Consider the following 16,959-nt stretch of genomic DNA (forward strand, 5'->3'; position numbering starts at 1 on the left):
CCAATCGTTCGCCAAAATCGAGAACTTACCACGCGCTCGAAGCGGAAGAGGCCAAACGGCGATGATGAGAAAGAGCAAAGTCCATGCGCGGTGGCCGGAAGTCAATGCGGTAATGTAGATGAGGAGGGGGCCAGAGCGCTGGTGGCGAGACAGCGTTAGACAAGGGACGGACCTTGCTTGCTGTCCGGTAGCATGAGCGCTGTCGTGTCAATTCTTAGTCGTAGCATTTATGCTCAGGTGCACCTTCGCTGTCCTTGCTGTTCTGTCCGCCGGTTTGCCTACGTGGGACGCTTTACTCTGGACTGCCTCACAACCCTGTCAGGCTAAGGTCCTAGTGAAGGCCAGCTCAAAAGCTGAGGGTCTGCTGGAACAGGACATAGGGACGCCTTGAGACGTTCGTGACATGGCAAAAGGACAAGCCCCTGACCAGGGTTGTTGCTCGAATCTGCTTGCGTAAGTGCTACATGGTAGCTGACAGACAGTACCTGCATATCTACCTACCCATGCCTTTTGCTCGATCTATGTCCGTTGTCAGGTCGCCCCAATTAAGCCAGGCCATCGTTCCAACTGTTGACAGTCATGGGCCTTCTCGCTTCTCGTCGATAATACTTGATCCGGCAAGTTTTACGTCCGATCTGCAGTCACTCCTTACATCTCACCTATGAATCTCCGCTTCTCGCATCTGTATTTGTCAAGTCTTGCTCCATGAGGTTCTTTCTTAAGGCGCGACGTCTTGTCGGTTCTCGTATGACTAAGTCCGCCCGTCCAGTCCAATTATCGAGTATGGCACGTATGGCGGATGATGGACGCAACCAATTTGAAGTGCTCGATCTGCGTTGTGCTATACTTCACGTCATACCCATGCCTCTTGACCTCGCGTATCTGTATTTGTCAAGGCTTACCCAATGACGGAACGCGCCTCTGTCCGAGTTCTTAAAGGTTATGTCTCCTCGCTTCTCGTATGATATAGTCCTCGCATCCAATTCAGTGCAGGTTCCGAGTATGGCAATCGATGAAATCCATGGCCTGTAGCACCTACCCCTTCCGTGAGCATCAGCTCCTTAAACAGGTCAAGTGCAGGCGATGGCCACCGAACGCCCACTTTTGCCTTAAAGACCGGCAAGTGCCACCCAGGCAACCCTCCTGGCTGAAGCAATTCGATTTGAGTCAACTTCCCGGGCCGTGAGATGGCTGCTCGCGTTCTTCATATATTGATAACTAGCGGGCAGGCGAGCACATACGAAGACGACCTCCGCACGAGGAGGGGCTGTTCGTGAGTATTTAGTGGCTTCGGGACCTTACCTAAGCACCAACTGATCTCGCGTTTCAGTCTGCTCCATTTTGAGGCGACGTTTAATGCTTAAGTAATGCCTTCGCCTATCGAGAAGCTGTATATAGACTTCCAAGCACGAATCATCGCATCCAAAGCCCTACTCTTGCGGCCGGGATAAGTGCTGTTGTATGGGCGTTTCCCAGTGTCGTTGTCGAGCCGCTTCGACGTTATAGGCGCAGGACGCCTGAGGCTAGCCGAAACTAGGCCTTTTTGCGCTCCCAAGCCGCGGCACGGCATCGTTCGTACCGTATACCAACTCAGCCAAGACTCAGCCACCTTGGCGACGCTTCATGATTCAACGGAGGGGGGCCGGCGCCGTGTTCTGTGCAGGTGGGACACTGCCGTTAAGGTAAGGTAAATTGCAAGTGCCAGCCGGCTGATTTTCTGCTTCTGGCTCCGCATATCCACGATACGATCTGTCGAGCCGCATGGGTCCATCACTTCCAGAAGCCTGAGGCCCTGAGGGCAGAGGAACCAGTTGACCGCGCAGTCTTGGCTCATTGAACGTTAATAGAGCAGCACGAGGCAACAGGGATCAGCAGAGGTCATATATCGCTCTACTGTCTCCGTCTTGTGGGTGTCGTTGACCACAGACTATGGTACAGCTCAGCAGATTACAACACCGCGAGCTTCCATCGCGTTGAACTATCGCTACGAGATCTCGTATAACACGACCTAATGGTTGGGGTCGCGGGCAAGTCGAAAGGGTGCGCGACGTGCCGACGGAGGAAGATACGGGTACGCATGCCCAGTCCTCCTTCACAACCTCATGCTAACGCGCCGTACTATAGTGCGATCAGGGGCGGCCCACGTGTTCACAGTGCCACAAGTCAAAGCGAGTCTGCGAGGGCTACTCAAGGTTCCCCGTGTTTGTATGGCATGAGCCCGCGTCTAGTACTTCGCACCGTCGCTTACAGTCAACAGATCGTCCACACCGTCAATGGAGTCGAGAAACGGAAACCGCTGGAGGAGATCAAGCCCGCGGAGTTCACATCCACAACAAACCCATCATCCAGGAATATGTCACCAGATCCCGACTCGCTTATCGGTCCAACGCGCGAGCAGATACCCAACTTTGAGGTCGACTTCTTTGGTGGCGGGCCCCGACTTGTAAGCGAGCTGCATAGCATGGAGCTCGAAAAGACTCAGCTGGTGAGCTGGGCGTACAATACCTACGGTCGCACGAACGACGCCAAGAACCGGTACAACCATATGCCGGTGATAGGGTGGCTGAAGACACTCATGGCGGAGGCCTCGACTGACAGTGCACTGGATCCGGCGGTGTTCGCTCTTAGTGCGCGAATGTTCGGTGTCAGGTATCGGGATAAAGCACTTATGAAGAAGGCGGCGCAGCAGTACACAGTAGGGTTGGGAGCGCTGCAGAGGAACTTGGGATCTGATGAGTTTGCCATGACGGATGAGACGCTGGCAGGGAGTTGTGTGATGGCGTTGTATGAGGTATTCGGGCTGGACCCACCTGGACTAGACAGTCTTTACTGATCGCGAACAGCTCACCGATCCCGACGGCAGAGATCCAGAAGCATGGCTAAGCCATCTGTCCGGAATAGCAACACTGTTGCAAGCACGAGGCGCGTTGAGACACCGGAGTTTGCTCGCCCGGTCGACACTCGAGCACTGTCGATATAATCTAGTAAGTCTGAACCGTCCTTTCGCCCCCCAAAGCAATCCAGTAAACGTTTTCCCCCACCAGACACAACACTGCATCATAACCCGCAAATCCTACGGCTTTGCCAGCCCCGACTGGCTACACGACCCCTGGACCAACGTCCGCAAGAGCATCGAGCAACGCGTCATGGACTACGGCTTCCGCCTGGCCGACATCCTCGAACGCATCGACGACCCCACCAACTGGCTTTCTAGCGTCGAAACCATCGACATGCTCGTCCAGGACTGCAAAACCTCCATCTCCGAAATCGAATACCTCAAGCTCGAACTCCTCGTCGACCCAGTCGAATACCTCAAAAATCTAGGCCCCAACCCCGGCTCCGACCCCTGGGACGCCATCGAAATCCAGGATATCAACCGACGCATGCTGCGACTCACCGCTGCAGGCATCCAACTCCATCTCGTGGCCGCCGCGCACGAAGCAATCAGCAAAGCGCGCAATCTGGTAGGTAGTCCCGTCACGATCACCAACCTCTCCGACGTGGGCAGCAACGTCTACCTCCTCCGCGACGACTGCGACTCTCTGACCCTCGAGCTGCTTCACAGCGGCACGCAGATGGCCAAGGATCTGATCGACGAGATGGAGGATACGATCAAGGACGGCAAGGGAGCCGTCATACGTGGTCGATTGAGGTTCCCGTTGAGGGCAGCGCTGAATCAGCTGCGGTACGAGCCGGCGTGCGATCAGTACGTGCAGGGCGAGTACCTGATGCAGGCGCTGTTGGGGAGGAGGGATGATGAGGCGTTGAACGGGCCGCATAAGAAGGATGAATATTTTATGGGGAGGGCGCAGCAGAAGCAGCAGGTGGCGTTTGATGGGTTGCAGAGGGGCGCTGGGTCGGTCAGGATTGTTACATGATCTGCCTGGTTTGTATCAGTGTTGGCCGGCATGTACGAGTCGGCTACATCTCGGATACCGCCATTGACTGAGCCAAACCCTGCTTTACCGAACCATCGCATCGCGTGCTTGAGGGCAGCAATCTGCAGTGACTGGAGACCTCCTCGAATACCATACGACCACCGGTAAGGCAAGCACGCAAGCCCTCAGCGGCTCTGCCGCAAGTCACGCGCTTCTTACGCGTACGGATGGCAGGATCGCGCAGCCTGCGGTTTGCGAAGCAGTCTCGACATGACCAGGTAGAGTCGACGCCTCATGCATATCCACTGCAGCCCACTCAGGTGGAGCGAAGTTCGAGACATTGCGATCACGGTATGTTGCGTGAGGTCCTGGCGCAGGTGCGTCATGTCCGATTCGATTTGTTAGAATGAGGCAATTTCACACGCAGTAGAGCATCGCCGACTGGTGTGCAAGGATCTGACTTAGCTGGACTGGTGTTCGACTGGTGTCCGACATCCACACCAATTCATCGTTTGCTGAACTCGAAGGGGCCAAATGTCACTGCTCTATTCTTCATTCGGATATTTGACTTAGTTGTCTGACCAATGCCCGTTCGCTGGTCCATCAACAATCAAGTTGAGAAAGCTCCCCAACCGATACCCAGCCCTCGCGATCAACTCCTTGGTGACTTCGCCATGCTTCTCAAAATACGCGCCAGCCAAGTCGACACCTTCAGCCTCGATCGCCTCTCTCCCATCAGGCAACACATCGGTACAGACGTAATCATTAGCATCGTTGGCCCAGCTCATCGCGGTACCTTTGATATCATCCAGACTCGTCGCGTCTAGCCAGCCACTGGCATTATACTTGCCGTTCTCAATCAGCCCAACCATTTCCTCCGCCCACTCACTCGCATTCTTCCCAGCTGCCGCCTTGACCGGGATCTGGGTATCCCAGATCGCATGAAGGTTCGCTGTCTTACCATCCCACGTGATATTAATCCCGTTGCCACCCTCCTCCAAAGCCTCGGTGTGCAACGGCTGGTGGATATCGCCCGCGAAATGAATCAGAAACCTAATAGCGTCCAACAGTTGTGCCTCCGTTGATTTGCTGTCGATCAGAATCTGCGTATTGTTGACGATCGCAGACACGACGCAGCCCTCGGGCGGCAGTCGCGGGTGTATTCGACCTCGCACGACTCCGGGGGCGCGTCGTTGGCATCGATCCAGTGTAGTTGTGTGCTCCACTCGCCCTCAGGAGTACGGCGATAGGTGTCGGGCCAGGACGAGACGTTGGCCATGTAGTCCGGCGCGGTGCCGAGGATGGCTTGGACGAAGTTGGCGGTTGATGGGGTGACGTAGTGTTGTGCGACGTAGGCTACGGTTGAGTGGCCGAGGACGCCCCAGGCGTGAGCTGCTGGTGCTGTCGAGAGCAGCAATGCTGGGATCATGTGGTGGCAGTGCATGGTGGCGATATGGTGAATGGCGAGGCGTTGGCAGTGTTGGGAGGGGACGAAGACTGAAGGCTCGTGGCGGCCCTGCCAGTCTTTATCAACATCTCGAGAGCTGTGGCTTGAGTTGTGAGAGCCTCCGTCCAGCTGCAGTAGTTGAGCACGCGAGCAATTGCTCCTTCCTGATCGATCGGGTTTGCCGAAGTAGCAGCTCTGTAGTGTGGGGAACAGCGACGGCGATCAAATCTTGGCTCCCGGCCAGTAACCTTGGAGGAAGGAGCGATTGCGGCAAAAACTGTTCATGAACGCTCATTTCTCGGCCACCCAACCACGGCTCTGTGGTCATGAAGCTCGAACGAAGCTCCATGATAGAATGCTTCAAGACCCTAGCGCACAAAATGATTGCAACGTTGTGATAGCTGATGAAGAACGTCATGTTCTTTTGCTCAGACTTCGGCGGCCTCCGAGGCTTGGCTCCTCGCCTCACTGATGGACCACTGCATTTCTTGGACAGACTAGGCTGCTCGCGATAATGCTGTTGATGAAGCACCCTGGGCGAGGCGTGGCATTAGCTCTAGCTCTGTATTCTGCCACAGGAAGTCTTGTCCATTTCATCCATCTCAAAGTACAGATCCCAGTGATTCTTACACCCAGGATTGAAACCTCTCCCACACTGAGTACAGCAATTTTCGCTGGTCATGTATTCCTCAACACTGAGGACGTGCTTGCAAGCGCCACAAAGCACCGCATCTTCGTTCCATCGACTCTTGGGCCAGACAGCCGACTCGTGAGCTTCACCTGCGTCGTGGCAGCTGATGCACGCGTAGTATTTCTGGCAGCAGAAGTGCTTGATGGCAATGATGTCTAATGCAGAGTGCCAGTGGGCGCACTGTGTTAGTAGTGTGACTGAAAGACCATAGACAACTGGCGGACAAGATGCATTGGATGTAGGCGACATGGAGTTCTGGCTTCATTGGCTGAATAGGACGTTGAGTGCGAAGGATGTGAAGTACAAATATATGCGAGGGTCTCGGCAGACCGGATGACACAGGATCTAGAGGCTAAACTATTCCACCAGACACACGACAGAAATTTGGCTGTGTCTTTGTGACATGCACCACGGACATTCTATCACCGAGCCCACAGACATCCCGTATACCACATGACATTGTATACCCAGTCTTAGCCATATAATCTCCTAGCCGCCAATCGCAACCATGGGACACGCCGCCCTTCCGCCGGACTGTGTCAATCACCCCATACCATCGCCAGAACTACTTGCAAAAATCACACCCAGAGACGGTCACACCCATAGCCACTTTAGTCTAGTTTAAGCCTTCTTGGCATTGCCCTGGCGTAGTTTTGAGGCAGTCCATGCGTAACGCAACCAAGATAGGCAAGGCAGCGGGAAGAACAGCAAGGACAACGCAGATGCAGAAGAGCATGAATGCTACGACTAAGAAATGACAGGACGATGCTCATGCTATCGAACAGCAAGCAAACTCGTCCTTTTACCCCCAAAGCTATTTCACCGCCAGCGGCAGCCTCCTTCCCGACGGAATGATTCATTCTTCTGGCTCGCTTCTGTCCCCTTTTGCGACAGTCTTGAGTAGTCCTCTGGCGAACATACCAGCGCCTACGAGGTCCGCGAGGCTTCCTGGCGAGCTGATTCACTGCCAGATAAAGGCCCACCTCCCAACAACCCGTACACGCACCCCATCAGAAATGTCATCCCTCTAACCAGTCTGATCACCCACCCGCCGAGTGTTCTTTACCCGCCGAGTGTTCTCACTGTTGGCGTGACCAGAACGTCGTGTTCGTGCTCGAACTGTGGGTTAATGGATATTAGAATGCCGAGGCCGACATGGAGCAGAAGAGTCAGAAGGAGGACTGTAAGGACTTGAACGATGGCGAGCAGGATAGAGATGTTCTTCGTGCTCTCGAGGCATCGTAGGCGACGGCGACTAGAGGTGTTACTTGGTCGAAGGCTTGGTCGATCTCTCTGGAGTAGGGAAGTCGCATGCTGAGCAGGGAGGAGAGTGTCAATCGAGGATAGGAGTGAGGTGAGCTTTCAAACGTAAGAAGGGGATGTTCGGGGGCTCTTGATCCTCGTGTCGGTGGCTGGATATTAGTATCGATGTGAGACTGCCTAGCAGAGACCAGCGAAATTGGTAACAGTCACTTCGAGATGCTTTCGCTCAGCATACGCTTGTCAGCGGCGTGTCCTCTACGCAGGCAGCCATATGTTGTTTCCTCATTGCTAGTGGTAGTCCCGATGTCGTGAAGAGGTGTCACATAGGCATCTTGGGTCATTTCACTGTTCTCCACGTGAACAAGTGATTCAAGTCGGGCCTTGGCACCGTTGACTTGCAGAGCCTCGTCGCGGTTGACGCGATTGAAACAAGGCTGAGTTCTCGAATTTCACATCGCAGACCACTTGCTGGCTTTCTCGAACATTTCTCTCTACGGCGCAGAGCAGATGTCGGAAACAGATGATATCGGTGAGATATGACACTGCGCCCACAACATGCTGACCCTATACGGTGAGGTCGAGGTTCCGGACTCTACAGCATCTTCGTTGGCCAGTACCACGTCCACCAGTGTTGTCTACCGAATCCCCAGCAGGGATGGGTCGCAAGCTGTAGCATCGGTGCTGAAGCAAGGGCCGCAAGCTCGAACGATCGAAGAGTTCTCCCGGTCACATCTAGCGTCTGCGGGCGGCGCACATTTCAAGAGCGAGAAAGGCCATGGCAGCACAAGCTACCTATGGCGGGTGACAGCCGACGACCGCATCCTCCAACTTGAGCCAGCCTCTCTCACCAATACAGAACAGCCGGCAGGACGGTCGACGCGACCATTGTTCTTCGAGTTCCCCGACCCGATCCGTGATCACACAGTCGGATTCGCAGATCTGACGGACGAAGATGGACTCGAGGTATTCATCTGCACAAACAAGAACGAGCTACATCATCTTACCATCCCGGCTGCCGCGTTCAGCGCTCAAGAGCAACCCAGCGAGGCGGAACGGCGCAACAGGATCAGTCAATGGCACAGACAAATCAACATCACTTCGTTACAGATCAATACCGTCTTCCGACTGCAAGTCCATTCAGCGACCGAAATATTCCTCTGCTTCACCAGTGGCAGCATACAGCACCTCACGCGCAAGAGCGGAAGTCATAAATGGGACGGTCTGGTGTACGACGATGCCACATGGGGATCATCATTCAGCAGCCTGCTTGGTCGTGGTGGTTCTCGGAAGCTGGAATACGGGTCAACATATGTCGACAGCCGCACAGCCCAGGCCATTCAAGCATCTGCAGACAGCACCTATCTCTACACAGTCTGTTTGAACCACCAACTGCGTGTATGGCATGTTCCGAGCGGAAAGTTGGTAGTTGCCAAGGACTTACTCGACCATGAAGGCGACGAGCATGCACGAACGCTCAGTGCGTTTGATCGCGGACACCTACAGCATCTACAAGGCGTTGAAATGCGTGGATCAATCCTCGTCACCTTTTCGCCACGCGATGGAGGTCAATTCAAGTTCTGGGATGTGCGAGGCGGTCTGACAGACACACTGACAGTCTCCGACCGCTATCCAGGTGTCAAGCTCACCCCTCCAGACCCAGATCCAACTGGCACAACGGTATGGTCCATGGTCAGTTTCCGCGTCGTCCCGTACGGCGAACTCGATGCTCGTGGGTCGGCACAGCTTTGGATCCTCTGGCGCAATAACGACCACTACACCGTCTATTCACTGCACTTCGACCTCGACGACATTGGTCGATCGTGGCCTGAGCACAACTGGGTGACGTCAACTTCGCGCACGAGCGTTGAGCCGACTCCCAATATCACTAGCTCTGGTGTGGAAGATGCCACAACACTGTGCTCAAGTACTTGACGGCACCCGGAAGATATCCCGATGCAGTCCTCGAGACTGCTTTGAATATCTTCTCGCGTAGCACAAGTACTCGCTCAAATCAAACTTCAGACTCTGACTTGTGCCGCCGGATATGTGATGCTATCGCGCCAGCAGCACGCCTGAAGAAGCAAGAAGGAGGCAGCATGAACTTCGACGCTTTTTCGTACGAGGTTGACCAATCTTGGCGAACGTTTCACCGGACAGTAGAGAAGGTCAACGATACCCGCTTCGGACCGCTCTCACTCGCACATGATGGTCAAGTCGCTCGTCCCGTGCTGATCATGGCGGACAAGGTGGTATTGTTGCAGGAACTGGACAGGTTCGGTCTCGCCTTGCACAACAGCACCGACGAACTCTCGGATCTGGAGTCAATCGCCTCAAGCCGGTGGCCTCATCGGCAAGTCTCAACTGAGGAGAGTGGCGTCTCGCTGGGACTACTCGCTCAGCTGTTGCAATCGGCGAGGAGGTTTGCCCACGATTTCCCACCTGATCTTACGGAAGGTCTCGAGGCTACAATCACAGATCTCCTATTCCTTAACGGCGATCAAGTAATACCGTCCGTGCTGTCAGATATGTACGATGATCTGGCTTTTGGCGAATTGGTCTCAGACGATGCGTTTCACAGACTAGAGAACAGCTTCAGACCACTTGGCGGCATCGAAGCACTTAGCAATGATCTGATACTTGCAGCTCTGGGCTTGCTGCCGCAAATATCTGGTCAGGATGGTAGTCTCACGACATCCATCAAAGAACATCTGGGTGGTTATTTACAGGATCAGGACCTTCTCAACAGCTTACTATCAATCCGAGAAGTTCTTTCCAGCTTGATCGCTGTGATCGTCTTTGTGGAAGGCGAGTTCAACCAGGATGAAGGCGCAAAGATGCCTAACTTCGACGCGGCCGAGCTTTTCAATAGGGTCGCACCCATGCTCAGAACTACCGAGCGCGATGCCTGGGTGCTGCGACATTTCAACGGAGTCTCCGATGGATCCTCACCACAAGATCGATCGACTGGTGCGCGTGAGTCCCTCAAGCAGTTCCTTTACAGAAACGACAGGCAGATGGGAGAGAACGACATATCCGCACCTCTCGAAGCCACCGCAGTTGATGTTCTCGAGCATGTTGCAAATGCAGACTTCATCACATCCACTATCGGCCTCTTCTGTGCTTCTTGCGATGGTGTCCAAGTCCTGACCTTGCGGCACAATTCGCACAGTTCCTGCCTGCCAAGCCATTTGCTGCCTACATGCGAGGCCGACTGGCTCTCCTACGACACGAGGTTGATCGTGCAGAGCAGTACTTCCATCAAGCGGCGTTTGGTCTCGCCCATGGCAGGGCTACGCACAGTCTCGTCGATTTGTCTCTGGGGTTCATCGATGAGGTTGAGTCGGACGATTTTTACAACGGACTACCGAGATATCTGCGTCATGTGATGACTCTCTTCGAGCAGGCTTCCGCCCATGCGCAGGTTGTGCACTTTGGCAAAGCGACACTGCAAGCACTCACTACCGATCAGCGTGAGACTTCGCCAGAACTGAAGTTCGATGTCCTCAAGAGCCTCCTCAAGTCCAACATCAGCCTGCTCCGCTTCCGCGCCGCATTCGACACAGTCACACAACTCAACGACCCCCGGTCAGCTGCGCAGTCAGCAACTCACCTGATACAAAGCATCCTGGACACCCAAACCAATGGCCTCTCCACTAAAGAGACCGTCAACATACTGCTATCCTTCCCATGGGCGCTACACCCCGACCTGGCAGAACGACTAGACGTGCAGCTCACCACCCTTGCCAAGCAGCAAAAAACCATTTCCACTACAAATGCATCAGCATTGCGACCGTCAACGATCCTACAAGGCCCAGCCAACGACACCGACACGCCCGACCACCTCTCAATAGTGCACGCTCTGCGCCTCGCGCAAGGTGACTACCGCGGCGCAATCGCCGCCTTACACGATCGGCTGCGTCTGGTGCTGCAGCAGAGTAGAGCTCGCGCTGACCCCCAAGCCACGGCGATCCGACATGCATTGCTTGCGCTGATTAATGCGCTGAGCTGTGTGAGCGTTGAGGAGGCGTGGATTGTCACGGATAGCATGACGGAGGCGGCCGATGAGGCTGCTGAGAAGAAGGCGGGCGGTGGGAGATGGGGAATGCCTGATGTTGACAGCCTGATTGCTTTCCTCAAAGAGCGAAACGCTGGCGGTGGTAGCGGAGGTGGTATTGGGGAGAAGCGCGATAGCGATGATGCCGCTGCAGATGCAGATGAGGATGATGCGAGTAACAGCAGGCCGGCGAAGAAGCGCAGAAGGGTCATCATCACTCTGGCAGACCTGAGACGGCAGTATCAAGACGTCCTCGATCGGTGTGCGCGGGTTGAGCGCGGAGACTTTGGCTTCGATGAGGAAGATGGGGAGGATGAGATCGAAGATGAGGACATGGAACTGGAAGGAAATGCTAACGGCGGCGGCATTCGGCAACGACTTATCGGCGGGTTTCGTGGTGATGATGCTTCTGTGCCGATGCAGATCGACGGGCTTTTGGGTAGGAGTGAGAGGATGGAGCTCACGATCTTGCCGAATGGTGGTGCCGGCGCTGGCGGCGATACGATGTTGGGTGAAGGGAGGAGCTTGCTTGCTGTTCGGTGAGGCTAGTTTGAGCGGCATAAAAAAGCAGGCAGTGCCCATAAACACGGCATGAGTGCTATTTTGGGACCAATGTTCTCCTCGCACGATGTGGTCAGATCAGCAGGGCAGAGTTGATGCACCTCTGGTGTTTTCAACGGCTCATCTACTCACCCAGTCGCGCAGCACCATCAGGCCTCAGCCTCCTCTCCCTAAAGTACTCATAATCTGGCATGGCTTTATCCACCAAAGCTCTGATGAACTCCGCGTCCTCATCTCCATACTTCTCCCTCCACCTCCTCGTCTCGCTCTCTATGGTCTTTCCTTGCGTATCATATCCCTGCATGACCCCCTCGCTTCCATTGATCGTCTGCAGCGCCTGCGCCCGCTGCTCCCCCATCGCGCTCACTTCCTCCGCGGTGGCCTTCTCCCATTTATATATCACATGCTGCGCATCAAACCCCGGTATCAGCGCACAGATCTGCCCAATGAGTGCCTCCTTCTCCTCGCCCAGATAGTCATCCGCCTCGACCAGGATAGGCGAAATGCCTGCGGCTGGACCGTGCTTCACGTACCAATCATACATCAAGCGCACCGGGTACAGGCTCGCGCCATTCCCAACCTGCTTCCTGAAATACTCTGAATTCGCCTCGCGAAAGGTGGGTTGGTCGCGCACGCCGCGGTAGACGCCCTCGCAGAGCAGCATCGGGTGGCGGAAGTTGATGATGGGGATGGTGCCGGGGATGAGGAAGAACGAGTCGGGGAGGAGGGATGGGTTTGTGTGTGGCTCCTCATCACTGTCTCCTCCGGCTAGGAAGCGTCCAGGTTGCCCAAATTGTGGGTCGTGGGTTGTGAGGTTGTCGTAGACGTAGGAGGAGGTGACCTGTGGGCTGAGCATCATGTGCGGCTGCGGGTGAGCTATTGCAACCTTCCCGTTCGCTTTTGCGTCGCTGAGAGACTGAAGGAAGTGGGAGTACTCTGAGTTGAAGGCGGTCATGAAGGATGATAGGAGGGTTGGGGAGACTTGGTTGATGGGACCTGCTTTGAGCACGTCACGGCGTAGTTGGCGGGTTGGGAGGAACCATGCTGATGTGAGGACCGTGTTGGGTTGTTTGGACAGCATCTTCTCGAGGACGTGGGATGCGCAGCGGGAGTGGGTTAGTAGGAGTACGGTTGTAGGTGGTGAGCCTGCATTGAGCTGGTCGGCCATAGTGCTCCTCTGTTGCGGATTGTATGAAGCACGAGGCCCGTCTATAGAAGTCCAGTAGTTACATCGTAATACGTGGTTTGTTGTGCATATATAGGCAGCGAGAAGCGGGTGGCGAGGCGACTACTTGCGAAGTCCTGGAGTTGGACGCCTCGTTATGCCCGTGCTTCAGTGCAACCTGTCAGAACGCTGATAGAGCCAGGACTATCTAACCAGTCTCAGGCAATCCAATGCGATCCACATATTGTTTGGAAGTGACTGCGTCTGGTACATGCGTGCGAACATCGTTGTACCTCGTGTTAGTCCCACTGCAGACGTACGGAATTGCCGTTGCTCGTAGAGCTTGCTTGGCAATGTTGATTGTCTATCTACATGCTATCGTTCATTCACTGGATGGAAGTCGAGACTGAGCACCTTCGACTCCATTTTCTCTCTGTCTGTGAATATTTGCCTCTTTCATCACGTAAACAGCTTTGGTGAGACCTCGCCGGAACCAGCCTGATGAGCTCACTGGGACGTTCACCACCAATCACCCTGCTGCTTCATGGCGTTGGCAACCTTGATGAACCCAGCAATGTTGCTCCCGGCTACCAAGCTTGGTCGCTCGCCTTCTTTGGGTGTGACGAATGTCTTGGCAGTCTGCAGACCGTTCTCAAAGCACTCCTTCATGATCTGCTTGAGCTTCTCATCGACCTCCTCGGTAGTCCACTTCATTCGCATACTGTTCTGTGCCATCTCCAATCCTGACACGGCAACACCACCGGCGTTGGCCGCCTTTCCGGGAGCGTACCACACAGAGCCCTCGTTGGCGGTCTTGGTCTGGCGGTTCTTCTCAAAAATCTCGATAGCCTCAGCGGTACAACCCATGTTAGATCCTTCTGCAACGTATTTGACGCCGGCTTTGACGAGTGCTTCGGCTTCGGGTCCGGAGACCTCGTTCTGAGTGGCGCAAGGTAGGGCAACGTCGACTTTGCCGACGTGCTCCCAGGGCCGGGCGCCATCGATGTACTTTGTGGATGAGGAGAATCCGTCTGTGCTTGCAATATCGGTGAGGTACTTGCGCTCGACCTTGATCTTGGCGATGGTCTCGACCATTTCTGGACTGATACCCTTGTCACCAGTGGCGATCAGGGCGCCCTTTGAGTCGGACAGGGAGACGACGACTGCGCCAAGCTCGATGGCCTTGAGTGCGGCGTACTGTGCGACGTTGCCGGATCCAGAGATGGAGACCCGCTTGCCGGCGAATGTCTCACTGCCACCTGAGGCGTACTTCATCATGTTCTCGACGTAGTAGACGGTGCCTAGGATATGTCAGCACACCCGTCGTCGTTTCGGGTTAATTTGTCATTTGAGGAAGCACGTACCGTAACCTGTGGCCTCAGGTCGGATGAGCGAACCACCCCAGCTGAGAGCTTTGCCGGTAAGGACGCCCTCCCACAGCTTGGTGTTCTTCTTGTAAGCACCGAACATCCATCCGATCTCACGAGGAGACACGCCGATATCGCCAGCTCTGTTGCCATCGTCAGTACTGGGTCCACGTCCTTGAGCCGAACAAAACTTGCGGTACGTCCGTGTCCTTGCCAATGTGCTTGCCCAGCTCTCCCATGAAGGCCACACAGAAACGTCTGATCTCATTGTCGCTCTTTCCCTTCGGATCAAAATCAGCACCTCCCTTGCCACCACCCATCATCAAGCCAGTGAGCGCATTCTTGAAGATCTGCTCGAAGCCCAAGAACTTCAAGATGCTCAGATTCACAGAAGGGTGAAACCGGAGACCGCCCTTGTAGGGACCGAGTGCGGAGTTGTACTGGACACGGTAGCCACGGTTGACCTGCACAGCACCTTTGTCGTCCTCCCAGACTACGCGGAACTGGATGATACGTTCTGGGATGGCGACGATTTCGAGAGCCTTCTTGTACTCAGGGTGCTTCTCGAAGAGGGTGCTGTTGGTGAGTGTGGAGGCCAACTCATCGTAAGCTTGCTGGAACTCGACTTCTTTGGGTAGATTCGTCATGTTGGGCAACTTGACTGACAATGATGATTGACAGGCCTAGTAGAATGATTGTGAGGTGTCGTGAGCGGTCTCACTGAATGGTAGCTGGCGAACAAAGATGTCCCGGAGTGAGGTAATGCTTGTTGAATGAAATGATGGTCAGACGCGGAAAGAAGCTCCGAGTGTTATCACTGGGCAACGTGGTAGTGACGGAGCAGTGATGAGGCTATAAGGTAGTAGAAGCAGTTCGAAAACAAAAGAAATTGGCAACGATGAGCTCGAAGTTCTCTTTAAAGTCGTGTGCTTCAGCATCTCACTCATAGCTGCATGTCACTCGAATCAAGCTCAGCTATCTCTCGTGTTGAGCGCCCGCGGACATCTGACAATGACCACGCGGTGACGCAGCGTACCTATCTGATCTCATCGTGAGAGCTCCACGAACTCGAGCTGCAGCTTAAGCGGTTCCTGCCTTCACTAACGGAAGCTGCCTTCTCACGACTTTCGCCGACTGGCCAGAGCAGCACCGGATCCTGCACCTCCCCAGGAGCTTGGAATGCTCGAGCAGATGAGGTTCACTCCAAAAGAAAGCGCTGGGGAGGTGCAAAGATAGAGTTTGAAGTGCCTGATAAGGCAGATGCTGGGCACTGATTGGTGACTTCATTGGCAGTAGATAAGGCACGTCACTGCCTGGACGTAACCAGAAGTCATGGCTTCAGTGGGCTGCAGCTTCCTCATTGCTTTTCAATGACATCAAGCTTGTGGCAACTGCAGCTTGAATCGTGTTCCACCATGTAACAGAAACCACATGTTGTTGGGCGGACGCGCAAGGGAGCCTCCGATGTCGGGTCTGACAAGGGCCAAAGAACCCCACGGACTTGGCGCTAGAGTGCTCAGGTCTGACAGCACTAAACAGCAACGTATCAACGCGCATCCACGCGAAAACATGTATGGCAGGTACGAAGCCGAAACCTGAATGACTCACAAACATTTCGGCGGCTGCATCGGCGACCTCCAAGGTGGTATGAACTGTGATGATGTGATCAGTCGCCATGATAGTCCACCCTGTTGTCTGCCGTAGACGCCCTCTGATCAATTTGTAGTCCAGCGAAGAACTGCGCAGGAGTTGCGTGCGAGAAGTTGGCAACTGAATGCCGGCATTATGGCAAGCAACGAAGAGTCAGAAACCAAGACAGACGCCTCTTGTACGGTCGAGGCTGTCCGCAGTCCACAGGATCTCGAAGGAGCGGTTGCTCTCTTCACCGCGTATACTACAGCATTGGGCATCGATCTTGCCTTCCAGGACTTCGCATCGGAAATGGCGTCTATGCCGGGCAAGTACGTTCCACCAAAGGGAGAGCTGCTGCTCGCCAAAGATGCTACCGGCCAAGCCATTGGCTGCGTCGCTCTTCGACCTTTGCCGGTGCATGGTGAACACGTCTGCGAGATGAAGCGTCTCTACGTCTCTCCAGACGGCAGAGGGACAGGCGTGGGCCGAAAGCTCGCAGAGACGATCATTGAGGTCGCACAAAATGTTGGCTATCGGGAGATGAGGCTCGACACTTTGCCCAGCATGTCTGCCGCTCTGAAGTTGTATGCAGGCCTTGGCTTCGTCGATATTCCTCCATACTACGATACACCATTGGAAGGGACGCGCTTTCTCAGCCTGAAGCTCCCCCGTACCTCGATCCGAACATGAGCGGTTCCAAGGGAAACGAACGAGATGTTGGTTTTCCGTCAACACCAGAGCCCAACACCGGAGCCGACTGGGGTTTTCTGCCAGAGCTTTCGGTAACACCAGACCTGAACCTCATCTCGTCAAAATGACGGCACGATCATGCAACTTTTGTGTTCCTGCTCCCTGCATCTTATGACTTCCCCAACTTTCCTCTACGTCGAAGGTTGCGCAG

The 16,959-nt window shown here is 54.7% G+C and overlaps 6 protein-coding genes across 6 annotated transcripts; 3 read left to right on the forward strand and 3 right to left on the reverse strand.

Annotated features, from left to right (window-relative positions):
* Positions 1–2,212: 2,212 nt before the first annotated feature.
* Positions 2,213–3,878, forward strand: AB675_4917 (uncharacterized protein; the record flags this gene model as incomplete). Its single annotated transcript, XM_018145088.1, has 2 exons — positions 2,213–2,791; positions 2,844–3,878. 2 exons carry the CDS (start codon positions 2,213–2,215, stop codon positions 3,876–3,878), a joined length of 1,614 nt encoding a protein of 537 aa, XP_017994579.1.
* Positions 3,879–4,447: 569 nt separating this feature from the next.
* On the reverse strand, positions 4,448–5,322 carry AB675_4918 (Nuclease S1; the record flags this gene model as incomplete). Its single annotated transcript, XM_018145089.1, has 2 exons — positions 4,448–4,967; positions 5,012–5,322. The coding sequence occupies 2 exons, from the start codon at positions 5,320–5,322 to the stop codon at positions 4,448–4,450; spliced, it is 831 nt and encodes a 276-aa protein (XP_017994574.1).
* A 2,512-nt stretch (positions 5,323–7,834) lies between these two features.
* On the forward strand, positions 7,835–11,876 carry AB675_4919 (uncharacterized protein; the record flags this gene model as incomplete). The annotated part of the gene is made up of 3 exons (XM_018145090.1): positions 7,835–9,118; positions 9,169–10,413; positions 10,449–11,876. The coding sequence occupies 3 exons, from the start codon at positions 7,835–7,837 to the stop codon at positions 11,874–11,876; spliced, it is 3,957 nt and encodes a 1,318-aa protein (XP_017994568.1).
* A 142-nt stretch (positions 11,877–12,018) lies between these two features.
* Positions 12,019–13,062, reverse strand: AB675_4920 (uncharacterized protein; the record flags this gene model as incomplete). Its single annotated transcript, XM_018145092.1, has 1 exon — positions 12,019–13,062. The coding sequence occupies one exon, from the start codon at positions 13,060–13,062 to the stop codon at positions 12,019–12,021; it is 1,044 nt and encodes a 347-aa protein (XP_017994555.1).
* Positions 13,063–13,578: 516 nt separating this feature from the next.
* Positions 13,579–15,073, reverse strand: AB675_4921 (NADP-specific glutamate dehydrogenase; the record flags this gene model as incomplete). The annotated part of the gene is made up of 3 exons (XM_018145093.1): positions 13,579–14,360; positions 14,424–14,569; positions 14,613–15,073. 3 exons carry the CDS (start codon positions 15,071–15,073, stop codon positions 13,579–13,581), a joined length of 1,389 nt encoding a protein of 462 aa, XP_017994575.1.
* A 1,138-nt stretch (positions 15,074–16,211) lies between these two features.
* Positions 16,212–16,748, forward strand: AB675_4922 (putative N-acetyltransferase; the record flags this gene model as incomplete). The annotated part of the gene is made up of 1 exon (XM_018145094.1): positions 16,212–16,748. The coding sequence occupies one exon, from the start codon at positions 16,212–16,214 to the stop codon at positions 16,746–16,748; it is 537 nt and encodes a 178-aa protein (XP_017994572.1).
* Positions 16,749–16,959: the final 211 nt, after the last annotated feature.

This window comes from Cyphellophora attinorum, assembly GCF_001299255.1.
Source record: "Cyphellophora attinorum strain CBS 131958 chromosome Unknown Contig55, whole genome shotgun sequence".
Taxonomy (NCBI): domain Eukaryota; kingdom Fungi; phylum Ascomycota; class Eurotiomycetes; order Chaetothyriales; family Cyphellophoraceae; genus Cyphellophora; species Cyphellophora attinorum.